General features: G+C 26.2%; 2 protein-coding genes across 2 annotated transcripts in view; one reads left to right on the top strand and one right to left on the bottom strand.

Moving 5' to 3' along the window:
* Positions 1-244, bottom strand: part of LOC136085250 (uncharacterized) — a 435-nt gene extending 191 nt beyond the window's left edge. The window contains exon 1 of the mRNA XM_065806539.1: positions 1-244. This exon is cut by the window's left edge and continues 191 nt beyond it. Coding sequence (XP_065662611.1) covers positions 1-244 — 244 coding nt within the window.
* An 11296-nt stretch (positions 245-11540) lies between these two features.
* Positions 11541-13770, top strand: LOC136085251 (zinc finger MYM-type protein 1-like). The gene is made up of 5 exons (XM_065806540.1): positions 11541-11572; positions 11968-12086; positions 12224-12604; positions 12695-13026; positions 13120-13770. The coding sequence occupies exons 1-5, from the start codon at positions 11541-11543 to the stop codon at positions 13768-13770; spliced, it is 1515 nt and encodes a 504-aa protein (XP_065662612.1).
* The last annotated feature ends 204 nt before the right edge of the window (positions 13771-13974 follow it).

Here is a 13974-nt window from a genome sequence, read left to right on the forward strand (position 1 = left end):
TTCTATTTCTTTTGCTGGACACAACAATAAACGTATCTTCTTGCCGTGATGTAACTCTTGGTCTTCCAGAACGTGATCTGTCACTGTTGGAACCAATATCATGCAATCGTTGCAGAGCATATCTCACACCTGATTCGGATATTTTTAACCTGGAAGCAATTTTTCTATATGAATAACCTTCTTCACGTAAAATACATATTTTGCCACGAAGTTCTTCACAATATTCTTTCTTTACTTTCACCATTTCTCAAATTCTTTATTAAATTCAAGACATTAAATGCGCACACTAATGCCATTTTCAAGTATAAATATAAACATAAGTCTATTAAAAGCAACCAATTAAAATTACTGAAAACATCCTTACCATGCCGGAAAGTATCATGCTACTGTCAAACCTAAGCTTACAAAAAATATTTTGGTTAAAACTTTTGTGCAGTTTTAAATTTAATAAAGAATACTGAAGAACTTTATATGTATTTTACGTGAAAAAGGTTATTCATATAGAAAAATTTCTGCCATGTTTTTAGCAGCAGAACTCAACAAAACAAAGGTAAACAAAATTATTTGAAACAAAAAGAAAAGGAAAAAGTATGCAAAATTATGATTTGGCCTCATCAACTTTTTATATTAACATTTTATTCTTTTTATATATTTAAAATCATCCTAAAATGTATTGCATTTACTGTTCCTTGCAAATATTACACATGAGCGGAGACTTTTGCACGGTAGTGTACATACATACATACATACATACATACATACATACATACATACATACATACATACATACATACATACATACATACATACATACATACATACATACATACATACATACATACATACATACATACATACATACATACATACTTAAATACATAAATACATACATGCATACATACATACAAACACACACACACACACACACACACACACACACACACACACACACACACACGCACATATACATATATACACATGCATAAGACGGTAGATAGTGTTTTTACAGAAAGTTGCGATATCTCACTGCTCCAATATTCATTTCTTAGTAAAAATTCCCTGGACTACATAAAGAAATTTCTATTAAAACTTTTCAGTTTTCATATCGGATATGTTCTACTCTAAAATGACGAAACATTTCTACCCATCTTTTGTCGAGTTCTATTTTCTCATCGTTCCGTTTCTTCAATTTTTCTTCATTTAAATATAAATTTACTCATCGAATTCCTTCAAAGAGAAAATTGTCATTAATAACAATATCTTTTACTTCCTTTATTTCAAATTCGACTGCTAAAGAAACTTCTTTTCATTCAATTTTACTATTTAGAAGGGTCCATTTGAAACAATTCAATGCTCTAAATTCACTATCCATTCTTCGATATATTCATAGCAAATTTAAAAAAAAATCGTAACTTCTTTTAAAAACTCATTTTTTAATCCGGGAATGGAATCTTTCCAAACGGTCAGTTTATGCCTTAAGTTTATAGTAACATTAAAAGAGTTAAATATCAAAATACAAATAAGCAATTTGGATTTTACGTGGCTTTTTAAATATTATTTAATTCAAAATATGATTGGAACCGAAAGTGTACTGCATTATTATCAGCTTATTAATTAGATTTTTTTTTAAATTTATTTAGCTAAATGTTATTATTTATTATTAATTTTATTAAAGCTACTTGATATTTTTATTTCAGATAGAAAATAAAAATAATATTGTTCATACTACGTTTTGATGATAAATACTTCATACTTATAAGGTTGTCCCAAAAACAACATTTTTAAAAAAATATGCTGCCATATGTGTTTTATATGATAAAAAAATACAGGTTTTAAAAATTTTTTGAATCAAAAATATTTTTTGAAGTCCCTCAAGACCCGAAAACATATAACGAGTGCCTAATATTATCAACAACAAAAAAAACCTTCAGAAGTGTATCTTGACATTTTATCTCAAATTAAGCGAAATCATATGAAAATTTCAAATATGATAATTATATTATAAAAAACTTCTTGAAAAAATAATTGCCAAAAATTGGTAAAAACGCACATTTTTCTTACTAAGTTAATAAACTTCATTTTTCATAATGTTAAATCTAACATTGAAATTTTCATATAAGTTCGCTTTATTCGAGACATGATACACTTAATTAATTTTTTTTGATAATATTAGGATCCCTGAAAATATTTTTTATTCAAAAAATTTTAAAAACCAGTTTCTTTAATTATATAACACATTAAAAAGAAGGCTACATCGTTGACTTTTCAGAAATTAATTAACAAATAAACTGTTGCCATATAAAATATTCTCTGTATTTAAGAATCATTTTAAAAGTTCAAATGTTTATCGTATTTTTAAACGCATGCGTACCTAAACATAGCGCTTTTTATTAATATCTAAACGATGCATTGCATTATAATTCAGACACCTTTTTTTCCCCTGGCTTTAACTTTATCTTTTATTTTCCATTTCAAAATAGTTTTGAATATTTGATGTTTTATTGATGCGGAATATTCAAGTCTTTATCACAATAGTTATAATTTGGGTGTTTTCCATCATCATAGAATATGTATCAACCTCAAAAATATAAAACAAATTTAATATATTTTTAAGTAACATTAACGATCTGTAAACAACTTACTTTATACATCACTTCAATAGTTAATTTATTATATAATCACTCATTATGGCATCATTGTTACGATGCAGTACTTTTTCATTAAGCCACACACATTAGATTCAAAAGTAAGTCCGATTAGCCCGTCTAGAATTGATTGGTGTGTAAACCAATGTTGATTAGTTTGTAAACCAAACCAATTAGTATATATATATATATATATATATATATATATATATATATATATATATATATATATATATATATATATATATATATATATATATATATATATATATATATATATATATATATATATATATGTATATATATATATATAGATATATATACATATATATGTATATATATATGTACATATATATGTATATATATATGTATATATACATACATACATATATATATACATATATATTTAAATATATGTACATATACATGTACATATATATGTACATATAAACACATATATATACACATATATATTTACATATATATTATATATATTATATATAATATATATGTGTATATATATATATTTATATATATGCACATATACATGTATATATATATATATGTAGATATATATGTATACATGTATGTATATATATATATATATATGCATATATATATGTATGCATATATATGTATATATATATGTATATGTATATATATATGTATATATATATAGCTAATAAAAAAAAATAGATATTCTTGTTTATATATATATATATATATATACATATATATATATATATATATATATATATATATATATATATATATATATATATATATATTATATATATATATATATATATATATATATATATATATATATATATATATATATATATATATATAATAGATATTCTTGTTTAAGTTTTTACAAAGTTTTATACATTTTTCTTAAGAGCGGTTTTGCATGAGTTAGTCCATTACATGAAAGAACTAAATTAGCTATACGTTTTTGTTGACGATAAGGAGACTTGAACATTTTTTGTTATTTTTATTTTTATATGTTTGCATAGATAACCTCTAATGAGAAAGTAAAAAATACTGTTGAGTTAAAGTACGCATATATAAAAAAAGATTTTTCATTTATATTACACTTCTATATTTATGTGAAATTATGTTGCTTTTTCGATGTAGTATTTTCGTTGAGGTTTTTTTGACAATAACACCTAAAAAGTGAAAAGATTTTACTCTTTTTAATTGAATATTATAATTAATAGAAATGACGTTTCATGGCATCAGTTTTTTTGAAAATGGAAAGAATATAACTCAGTTAACTTTTTCTATATTACCTGACAGTTTACTTAAAACCCAATAGAAATCTTTTTAAGTTCATACGCTTAAATAATCCTAACGTTTTTATTTGAATAAAATTAATTTGTGTCTTTTACAAATAATATTGTTTTCAGGTTGGATGCTTGATAAAGATTGATATTTGTTAAAAGAAGAAGTAGTCTGCATTTAGAATAATGCGGAATATATATATATATATATATATATATATATATATATATATATATATATATATATATATATATATATATATATATATATATATATATATATATATATATATATATATATATATATATATATATATATAATTAAGCCTAAGTGCCATTTTTGGAGTAAAAATAAAACAAGGTGGGGTTTAGGAATTATTACTATTAAAAACAAAACAAAAAATAAGAGACATCATTAAGATGGATGTAGCGGCCGTGGCGCAGTGGTTAGAGCGCTTGCTTTAGAAGCAAGAGATCTATGTTCGAAACTCTGGACATATATTTCAGTCACGGTAAAGAAGGAGGCGCGAACTTCCTAGTTAAATGCACTTCCGTGGTGCTCTGTGACAAGACCGTTAGGTCTTCTTGGGGCATCTAAATAACAAAAAAACAAATTTAAATGTAGTCAAAATTCTGAGTTTGAATAATTTAACTATATTTATTTATGCCTTATGTGTTTTATTCTTTACTAAAAAATATATTTTAATTAATATGCTTAAGAGTTTTTGTTTTGACTTGGTGTGTTACAAGCGTAGCTCAAATTTGGCCAAAAAACGACTGGATTCAGTGTTGTGAAAGAGTATCTTAAATATGACCCAGTAAATATTTAAACATTAGTAGTTTGTATTTTTATTTAATTATGGTTTTAATAAGAAAAAATTTGTTTTTCAGGTAACTATATTTTATACAAGTTTTTGACAGAGGTCACGAGGCTCTAATTTGTTTTTATGAGTACTCACCCACAATATATAAAACAATGTGACAAAATCGGTCTTGTTTAGTAAAATATACTTTTATCTATATTCTTGTGTTAATAGCATCTATTTGTGTTTTTCAAAAGATGATGTCATTAACAAAACCCTTTTGAATCTGTTTTGAATCTGTTTTTAAATTTTCTTATTTAGCTTAACAAATATTTTTTGAAGCCCATGTTTATACTTTAATACCATATTAATTACTGAACACCATGTTTTTGCCTAAACACCATGTTTATACCTAAACCCCATATTTTAATATACCCATGTTTATACCTGAACACTACGATTTTGCCTGAACACCATGTTTATACCTGAAAACCATTTTTATACTTGAAAACCATGTTTATACCTGGATGCCATGTTTATACCTAAACATCATGTTTATACCAGAACATCATGTTTATATACGAAAACTATGGTCATACCAGAACACCATGTTTACACCTTAACACCATGTTTATACCTGAACACCTTGTTTATACATGAAAACCATTGTTGTTACATACAATATTAATTCTATGATCATAGTTTTAATGACAAAAGTTTTTTAAAGTGTTTTTGAAATAAAATTCTATCAGAAAGTTAAAAATATTTTATTACGGAACAACTTAATCTGTTATAAAAAAATTTCAGTTCAGATAACATTCACTTAAAAAACATATTATAATCCATATGCAAAATCTATCATCACAAAAATAATATTTACAATATAATCTTTATGTCAAATACACAAAAAGCTCCAGCTGAGTATTTAAGTCACAGATTTGTATACTCTGCTGGCGTTAATATAAGTAAATTAAGAGACTTAGATAATTGTTTTAGAAAATTAAGATACAAATCTTCTTGAATTTGTTCTTTAATACAAAATTTGTAAATTATGTAAGTTTAAAAAAAAAAAAAAAATTATCCAACTCGATCTGATGTAAAATTAAAATATTTTACAAAATTGTTCATTTGACCAGATTATTTAACTATTTCTTTTGTTGATAATGCTTTAAAAGTTGTTGTTGATAATGCTTTAAAAGTTGTTGTTGATAATGCTTTTAGCGTTTTAAAAGCGATCCTTTTATTTTTGTTATGACAATCCGTCATTTCATGTTACGGTTCATATTTGTTAACAAAAACTTTGATTAAACACCATATACTAGACCTTAAACACTATATACTAGTAACAATTGCTTGACCATCTTTTTTTTTTTTTAGTAATAATATAAAATTTTAATAAAATAAAAAAGTAATAAAATAAATTTTTAGTTTACAATTTTGTTATGCAACAATATCTAATAATGTAGTCTATGGGTTACAATTTCTAAGCTTTACAAGTATTTTTGCAAATACTTAACTAAGAAATGAAAAACATTTTTATTTATTGATACCTTTAGACATTAATTAAAATGTTGTAAGAGAGTTATCTCTATATAATCTTTCTGTCTATACAAGTTACTTATATACTTAGTGTAATGCTTAAACAAATGCTATACTTGACTATTAAGATTACTATTAGATTACACTTGGCGCCCTAAATGATAAATTAGATAATTTAGTTTAGTTGAGAGATAAAAGGTTTTGTTTACAAATCCATGATATTTGTATTACAGTCGTATAAATGAGTTTCAAGACTTGATCTATTTTATCATAATTGGGCATTTTTTATATACGTACATACAAACACACACACATATAGATATACATATATATCTATATATCTATCTATCAATCGATATATATATATATATATTTTTTTTTTTTTAAAGAACAATACAATATTTATTAATCTTGATATGTTTCGTAGTTAACATACTACATTTTCAAAAGATAAAATTACAAATTTAAAAATCTCGATATAAATATAAAATCAAAATTTGAAGACATTACAGAGAAATATTAACAGACAAATAGAATTGTTATAAACCAATAAAAATCAGAATACAAATTATAATACCGTAAATAGCAAAAAAATAAAAATAAAATATAAGTAAATTAAAAAAACAGCAACAACAACAAAAAAACTAGATAGACAAATTTATATTACAGTTTGTTTATTTAAAGATGGATTTTCCCATTAAATATGGACTGCTTCTTTAATTTTCAATTTGTTTTTGTTAGGAGCATTTCAAAATTTTAAAACAATTATGGTTACTTAGATTTTTACAACGAACAGATGAAATTAAATGCTTATAAAGAATAGATTGTTTGTCACTTGCAAGTTGCTCATGAATCCGTGTTGTTAAGTGTCTGGAGGTTTCTCCAATATAACTGGCATTACATGCAGCACAAGAAAATATGTAAACATTGGATTTGGGCAGATTAGGAAGTGGATCTTTTATACATAAATTGTTTTGTAATTTGTTGGTAGTGAAGATTAAATTATTTATGGCATCTTTACCATATTTTTTAATGATTTTATTAACTTTAGATTTAGTAAAATTTGAGTAAAATCCTATAAATGGAAACTTATAATACCTTATATTATCAATACTATTTATCACGGATGGATTTAACTTTTTATCAACAAATAATTTAATTTCAGTGTCAATTATTTTAGGTGAATATTGGTTATCTTTTAAAACGTTTAATAGATTTTTTATGTCTTTATCAAATCCTAGCCATGTATTGTTAATTTTATACGTCCTACCAATTAAACAACGTATAAGACTAATGTTTATAGGGAACAAAACTGGAAAATTTTTGTAAATATATATGTTTTTTTGTGATAAACTGATGCAGAAAGCGAAACAGACTTATTGATAAGAACATCTAAAAATGCAATTTGATTATCTTGTTCTTTTTCCATTGTAAATTTTAAGTTTTTATGTTGTTTGTTGAGATGTGTAAAAAATTCCTGAGCTTCAAACTCTGAATTAAAAATAGCGGTAATATCATCCACATAACGTTTATAGAAAATCGGTATGGAGGAAGAGAAATTGCTAATCCATTTTTGTTCGTAAAACCCAATAAAAATATTAGCTAAAATTGGCGCTAAAGGAGAACTTATGGCAACGCCATCTAATTGATCATAATATTTCCCGTTAAATAAGAAATGAGAACCGGATGTTGAAATTTGAAGTAATTTTTTGAACTGAGCTTTAGAAAAATATTTTAAACACGTTTCATCTTTAAAGTATAAATCAGTAGCTCTATCTATAGTTTCGTCAAGTGGAATATTCGTAAATAAGCTTTCAACTTCATAGGAAACTATATATTTGTTAGTTATATTAACTTGTTTTAGTTCCTCAACAAAAGAAAAAGAGTCGCAGGTGGAATAAATTTAGGTGTATATAAAGAGACAATAAATCAGAAAGATATTTGGCAAGCTTATAATTATATGTCCCGATTGTTGAATTAACTGATCTAAAAGATGAAGAATATTTACTGAGTTTGTGCATCTTAGGTAAAGCATAAATTCTTGCTGTTTGTAAACCAACAGGTTAAATGTTATTGTAAACATCATTTTCAAAACAATTATGTTTTTTAAGTTTCCTAAGATACCCTTGTAAAAATTGTTCTCTTTTAATAGTTGGATTGTCTTTTAACTCCTTAAATTTAGTTTTATCACTTATAATATTAGTTAAAGAATTAATATAGTCAACCTTATTAAAAATAATTGTACCATTCCCTTTGTCTTAATAATTATACCATTCCCTTTGTCTTAATATTGTCGCACAGTAAGATATTTAAGGTCAAAAAAGTTGTTATACGAAAATTTAAAAAAAGATTTTATACAATAAGAAGTAAATAAAAATTGCAACAAATATAAACGTATTTAATATTATAAAAAGAATGCTATGACTCGCAAATCTTGTCATTGTAAACCGCTAGTTTATAGCTAATATTCCAAAAAAACATCAAAAATATAAAAAACATCATAAATATAAATCTCATAAAACATATAAACACATTTAAGGAATAAAAAAGGGAGAAGACGTTTATTTATTTTTAGAAAGTTTTACCACCCACACTAAGCTTATTAAGACCCCCTCCCATTTATTAATTTGTACTTGTTACTAATAGGGATGTAAAAGTAATGGAAAAAAATTACTTAAGTAATTTTAAGTAATTTTTTTCAAATTACTCAAGTAATTTACGTAATTTTAAGTAACTTTAGTTACTCTCTAAACAATGAAAAATTACATCTGATATTACATTTGTGTGTGATGTAGTACAACATCTAATATTAAATTTATGTGTGATGTAGTATAATATCTAGTATTACATTTGTGTGTAATGTAGTACAACATCTAATATTACATTTGTGTGTGATGTAGTACAACATCTAATATTACATTTGTGTGTGATGTAGTACAACATCTAATATTACATTTGTGTGTGATTTGATAGTGCTGATAAAAACTTTAAAGCACAGTGCAATTTTTCAAGCATTTGTGAACGGTTATTTGATCCTTCAAATTCAGCTATTTCTTTTTTGATGCAATCAAAAACATTTAAATAAGTGTTGTTTTTTATCAAGTTAGAGTTTTGAGCAAGAAATGGCGAAGTTCTTATTCCTATTTTGTAAAGATTCTTTAGTTTTAACTGTTTTATATTCAACTGTTAATGTTTAGAATCTTTAAGATTCTAAAGCATTAAAAAGTTGTAAATACATGTCTCCTGCTATAGTTTCTTATAACTTATAAGTTTTTTTGGATAGTCTAAACTAATCTTTTTTTGGAAAAACAAAACCAAGAAATAATCAAAATTTAAACTAAAAGATATGATACTTTAATTTTATGGTCCAAAATTGAAAATCGAACAACTTTTATGAAATTTTTCATCATGCTATTTTATATAATTTTATTGATTAAATTCAGAAAAAAAAATTACTTGATTTTACTTAAGTAATAAAAATTTACTTTAGTACTTGATTTGTTTATGCAAATATTTAAGTACTTAAGTATTTAAGTTACTTGAACAGCCCTAGTTATTAACAAAAACTTTATATTTCAAAACTAAAAAAAAAATTAGTGAAAATCGGCCATAAAAATTAGAAAGTAATTCTTTCAGTCACTTCTAAAAACTTATAGTGTAAATAGGCTTTAAAAATCGACGACCTAGTAAATCATGATTTGTCAAAAATGACCTTTTTGTTTATTTCTCACCAAAGTATAAAACTTATATCAGCATAGTAAATCCTATTAAAATTATGATAAAGCAGCTGTTAGAAAATGTGGATTTGACCGTAAGCCACACAAGAATCAAATAGTTTTATATGTGTTTTGTAAAAAATATTAGTTTGGATTTATAAACTGAGATTTTTATGTTAAAATATTTATATTTGTTAAAATATTTATATTTTTAAAAAAATATAAATATTTTAACATAAAAAAAGTCCCCCCCCTTCCATTTATCAGATTTGGACTGAAATTCCTACCCTCTATCTTTTATTCCCACGCCCCATTTGTATTAAAAGATTGTTGATAAGTAAAAAAAAAAAAACATTATTATAAACAAAATGGCTTTTAAATGCGTTGAACAACAGCTTATTGTTTTGCAATAAACAAAGTTAAAGTTTGTATAGAAAATCATTTGCAACAGGAAGTTGCAAATGATTTTCTAATACTAACTTTAATTTGTGAATAGTTGTAAATATATAAAAGACATAGTTGTAAATATCTTAGGAATTTAGTTATATATAAATTATGTTGAACTTCACAACGAATTATAGACGTTATACGCATAATTGGCAACAGTTATTTTTGTGAAACATGTGAAACTATTGGCTAATTTAGCGAAATGTCAACAAAAATCAATTTAAAGTTAATTCCAGCATTTAGCAGGAATGAAAATTAATCAGTTACAGAGTAGCTGGAAAAGATTGAGCTTGTTTGTAAGCTGGTTGGTGTAAGCAATCTTTCAAGCATGGTTCCTCTCCGTCTCATTGTTGGTGGATTTGCGGTCAACCGACAGTTAACGGAACCTAACAAAAAAGATTTTGAGTTAGTAAAGCATTTGTTGCTGTTATTAGCATTTGTTGTTGACGCATTTATTGCCTACGAGTAGTTTGTTTCAAGAAAGTTAAAACATGGAGAGGCAGTTGACGTATATTTGAAAAATCTGAGCAGGCTTCTACCCTAATTAGTAGTTTACGAGAAAAAACTATTGCCTTTGCCTTTGTTTCTTGACTTCCTAAAGAAGTTAGACGGATATTAAGACCAGGTTCTCGAATTGACAATCTTGGAACAACAAAATTTCTTGGGTATGAACTTGCACTCATAATCGAGGATAAAATTTTATTTTATTTTTTTTCGTAAATGCAATGCATTTTATTGAAGCTGCATCAAGCAGTGAACAGTAAGTTATAAAGAAAGAGCCGTAGTGAAGGGGTGGCGAACGAGGCCACAGCCATGGGCGGCAAATTAGCGAGGCGGCAAATTTCAAAATTTAATAAACATTTTTTAATATATGAATTGTTTTAAAGACGCCTCAAAACCAAAATAACTTTAATTTGCGTTTCAAAATCATTGGACACGCTTCATAATTTTTTTTGCACCTTCATGCAAATTAAAATAATTTCCAATGTGAAATTTAAACATTAATTAAAAAAAGATTAAATAATTAAAACAAAATCTGAAAGGAAGTGGAATAAATATTAACGACGATTTCGCTAAAGAAATTTTGGAAGAGAGAAAGAAACTATGGGAAGAAGTGAAAAAACTGCGCAATCAAGGTAAATACGCAACGACTAAATATAACTAATTTAATTGTCGAGAATTTAAAAAATAACTTAATTTTTTTTTAAGCGTAAAAAATAATTACTCTTACAAAAGGCTAAACAAACAATAGATTTCGGAACGCAAAACTTTAATGTTTTCAAAACTACAAATAATGTTTTACTTAATGACTTTTACGACTCAGATTTGCAATTTTTTAATGAAAATAATTTTAACTCGCAGTTTTTTGACTTGAGAACTTTTAAAAAAGAAATCGAGGCAAATTAATTGCATTTGTATTTACTGATTACACCTAGTCGCACACAGAAACTTTCATTCTTTCTTTGTCAAGAAAAGTAAAATATTTTGAAATTAAAGTTTTATAATCTATTATGTAACAATCAAAAAAAAGAATAAAGCTATCTGGTTCAGCTTTCAAAAAGTTAAAAAAGCAACGACTTGAAAGTGACAAAAAATTACAAAAAATTACAAAATGGATTAAAAAAAGCGAAGATCAAACAGAACAACCAGGTAAAAATATTTTTATTGATGGATTTTCAAGTCAAAATCACAAATAAATTTAATTAAAAAACTTAGCAAACTAAGCCATGCCATTTGCATTATTACAATGGAAATAATGTTGATATAGTTTATTTTTATTTTTACAGCGCAAAAAAGTCCGGTTTTTTTTCGATGTGATGATGAACAGTTACTGCAAAACAATGAAGTCAACCAAAATGTAGTTACAACAAATCTGTTAGAATTCAAGTTTGATGATCCACTAACTTGGCCCAAAATTAATGACAGTCTAAGATGTTCTTTGGTTGAACATGGTGCTAAACAAGACAAGAGAGAAGTCTATCCTACCACATCAACATCATCAGAAAACAGACATTTCAGTTCTTGTTGGTTTGAAAAAAATCTTCCTAATGAGGAAAAAGTTTATCGTCAATGGTTGTTATACAGTGCATCAAAAAGTTCTTTGTTTTGCTTTCCATGTATCCTTTTTTCAAACACAAAGACAAGCAAGTTTGCTGATACATCAAAAGGTTTTTTGGAATAGAAACAACTAAACCCTCGAATCCCTGAACACGAGAATAGCTGTGAACATAGAAAGTGTTTCACTTCTATGTTCACAGCTATTCTCGTGTTCAAAAATCTGAGAGAGGGAAGATCTTTAGACAAGTGCATTCAAAATGCCATCCAAACTGAAAAAGAAAAGTGGCGAAATATTCTAAAAGTTGTTATAGATTCAATTATGTTCTCCGCTAAGAACAATTTGGCTTTTCGAGGGAGTTCCAATATTATTGGTGAGCCAAACAGTGGAATCTTTCTCAACACAATTGAACTAATAGCACGCTATCATCATCCTTTAGCAGAACACATAGCGAATGTTAAACTTAAGCAGAAATCTGTTAGTTACTTATCCCCACAAATTCAGAATGAACTAATTGAACTTCTTGGCAGAAAGGTGAAAAGCAAGATAGTCACGAGAATTAAAAAAGCCAAATATTATTCAATTTTATTTGATTGCACTCCTGATCTCTCTCACAAATAACAATAGTCAGAAGTAATCCTATATGTTTGCGTCACTGATGGAGAATGTTCTATTGAAGAGAGTTTTCTGGATTTCATTGAGTCTTATCAAAAAACCGGAGTTGGTCTGGCTTCAGAAATATTATTCAGCTTAAATAAAGATGAATTAAACATCGAAGATTGCCGAGGTCAGGGTTATGACAATAGAGCCAATATGTCTGGAAAATATTCTGGTGTTCAAGCTCAAATAACTGCACAAAATGATTTAGCACGGTATGTGCCTTGCGCAGCTCACACTCTAAATCTTGTAAGAGTCCATTCAGCAGAAGTTTCCCCATTTATGATTACATTTTTTGGAAAGGTTCAAAAAATATTCAATTTCTTCTCAAGTTCTACTAACAGATGGGACAAACTGATGAAAACACTTGAAGTCACCCTAAAAAGTCAAAGTGAAACACGCTGGTCTGCCAAAAAGGAGGCTATCCATTCACTAAATAATCAAATCACAAATGTTTGCAATGTTTTACAAGAAATTAGTAATGATTCTCTGCTAAATGCTGAAACAAGGTCCGGAGCTAGAGAGATTTTGATTCAAGTTGATTTTAAGTTTCTTTGCTGGCTTGACCTTTGGAACATGATACTTACATTAATTGACAGAGAGAATCGCTGCTTACAATAAAAAAATATGACAATTGATATTGCATCAAAAAAAATTGCTGGTCTGATTGCTTCTATACAAAACCTTTGAGACAGGGGCATTCATAACAGCATGAAAAAAAGCTGAAATAATATCAAAAGATCTTGACATTGAAGCTAGCTTTCCAATCAAAAGAAAACGAAAAGCAAAAAGGATGTTTGATGATGAAACAAGGGAAGAAAGCTC

Source organism: Hydra vulgaris, chromosome 09 (genome assembly GCF_038396675.1).
Source record: "Hydra vulgaris chromosome 09, alternate assembly HydraT2T_AEP".
NCBI classification, from domain to species: Eukaryota; Metazoa; Cnidaria; class Hydrozoa; order Anthoathecata; family Hydridae; genus Hydra; species Hydra vulgaris.

What these genes read in the sequence shown, in the direction of transcription:
- LOC136085251 (XM_065806540.1), top strand. Translation starts at nt 11,541, where the DNA reads ATGGGAAGAAGTGAAAAAACTGCGCAATCAAG. An exon ending in GAAAAAACTGCGCAATCAAG is followed by an intron (nt 11,573 to 11,967) that starts GTAAATACGCAA and finishes ATCAAAAAAAAG; the next exon opens with AATAAAGCTATCTGGTTCAG. An exon ending in TTGAACTTCTTGGCAGAAAG is followed by an intron (nt 13,027 to 13,119) that starts GTGAAAAGCAAG and finishes AAATAACAATAG; the next exon opens with TCAGAAGTAATCCTATATGT.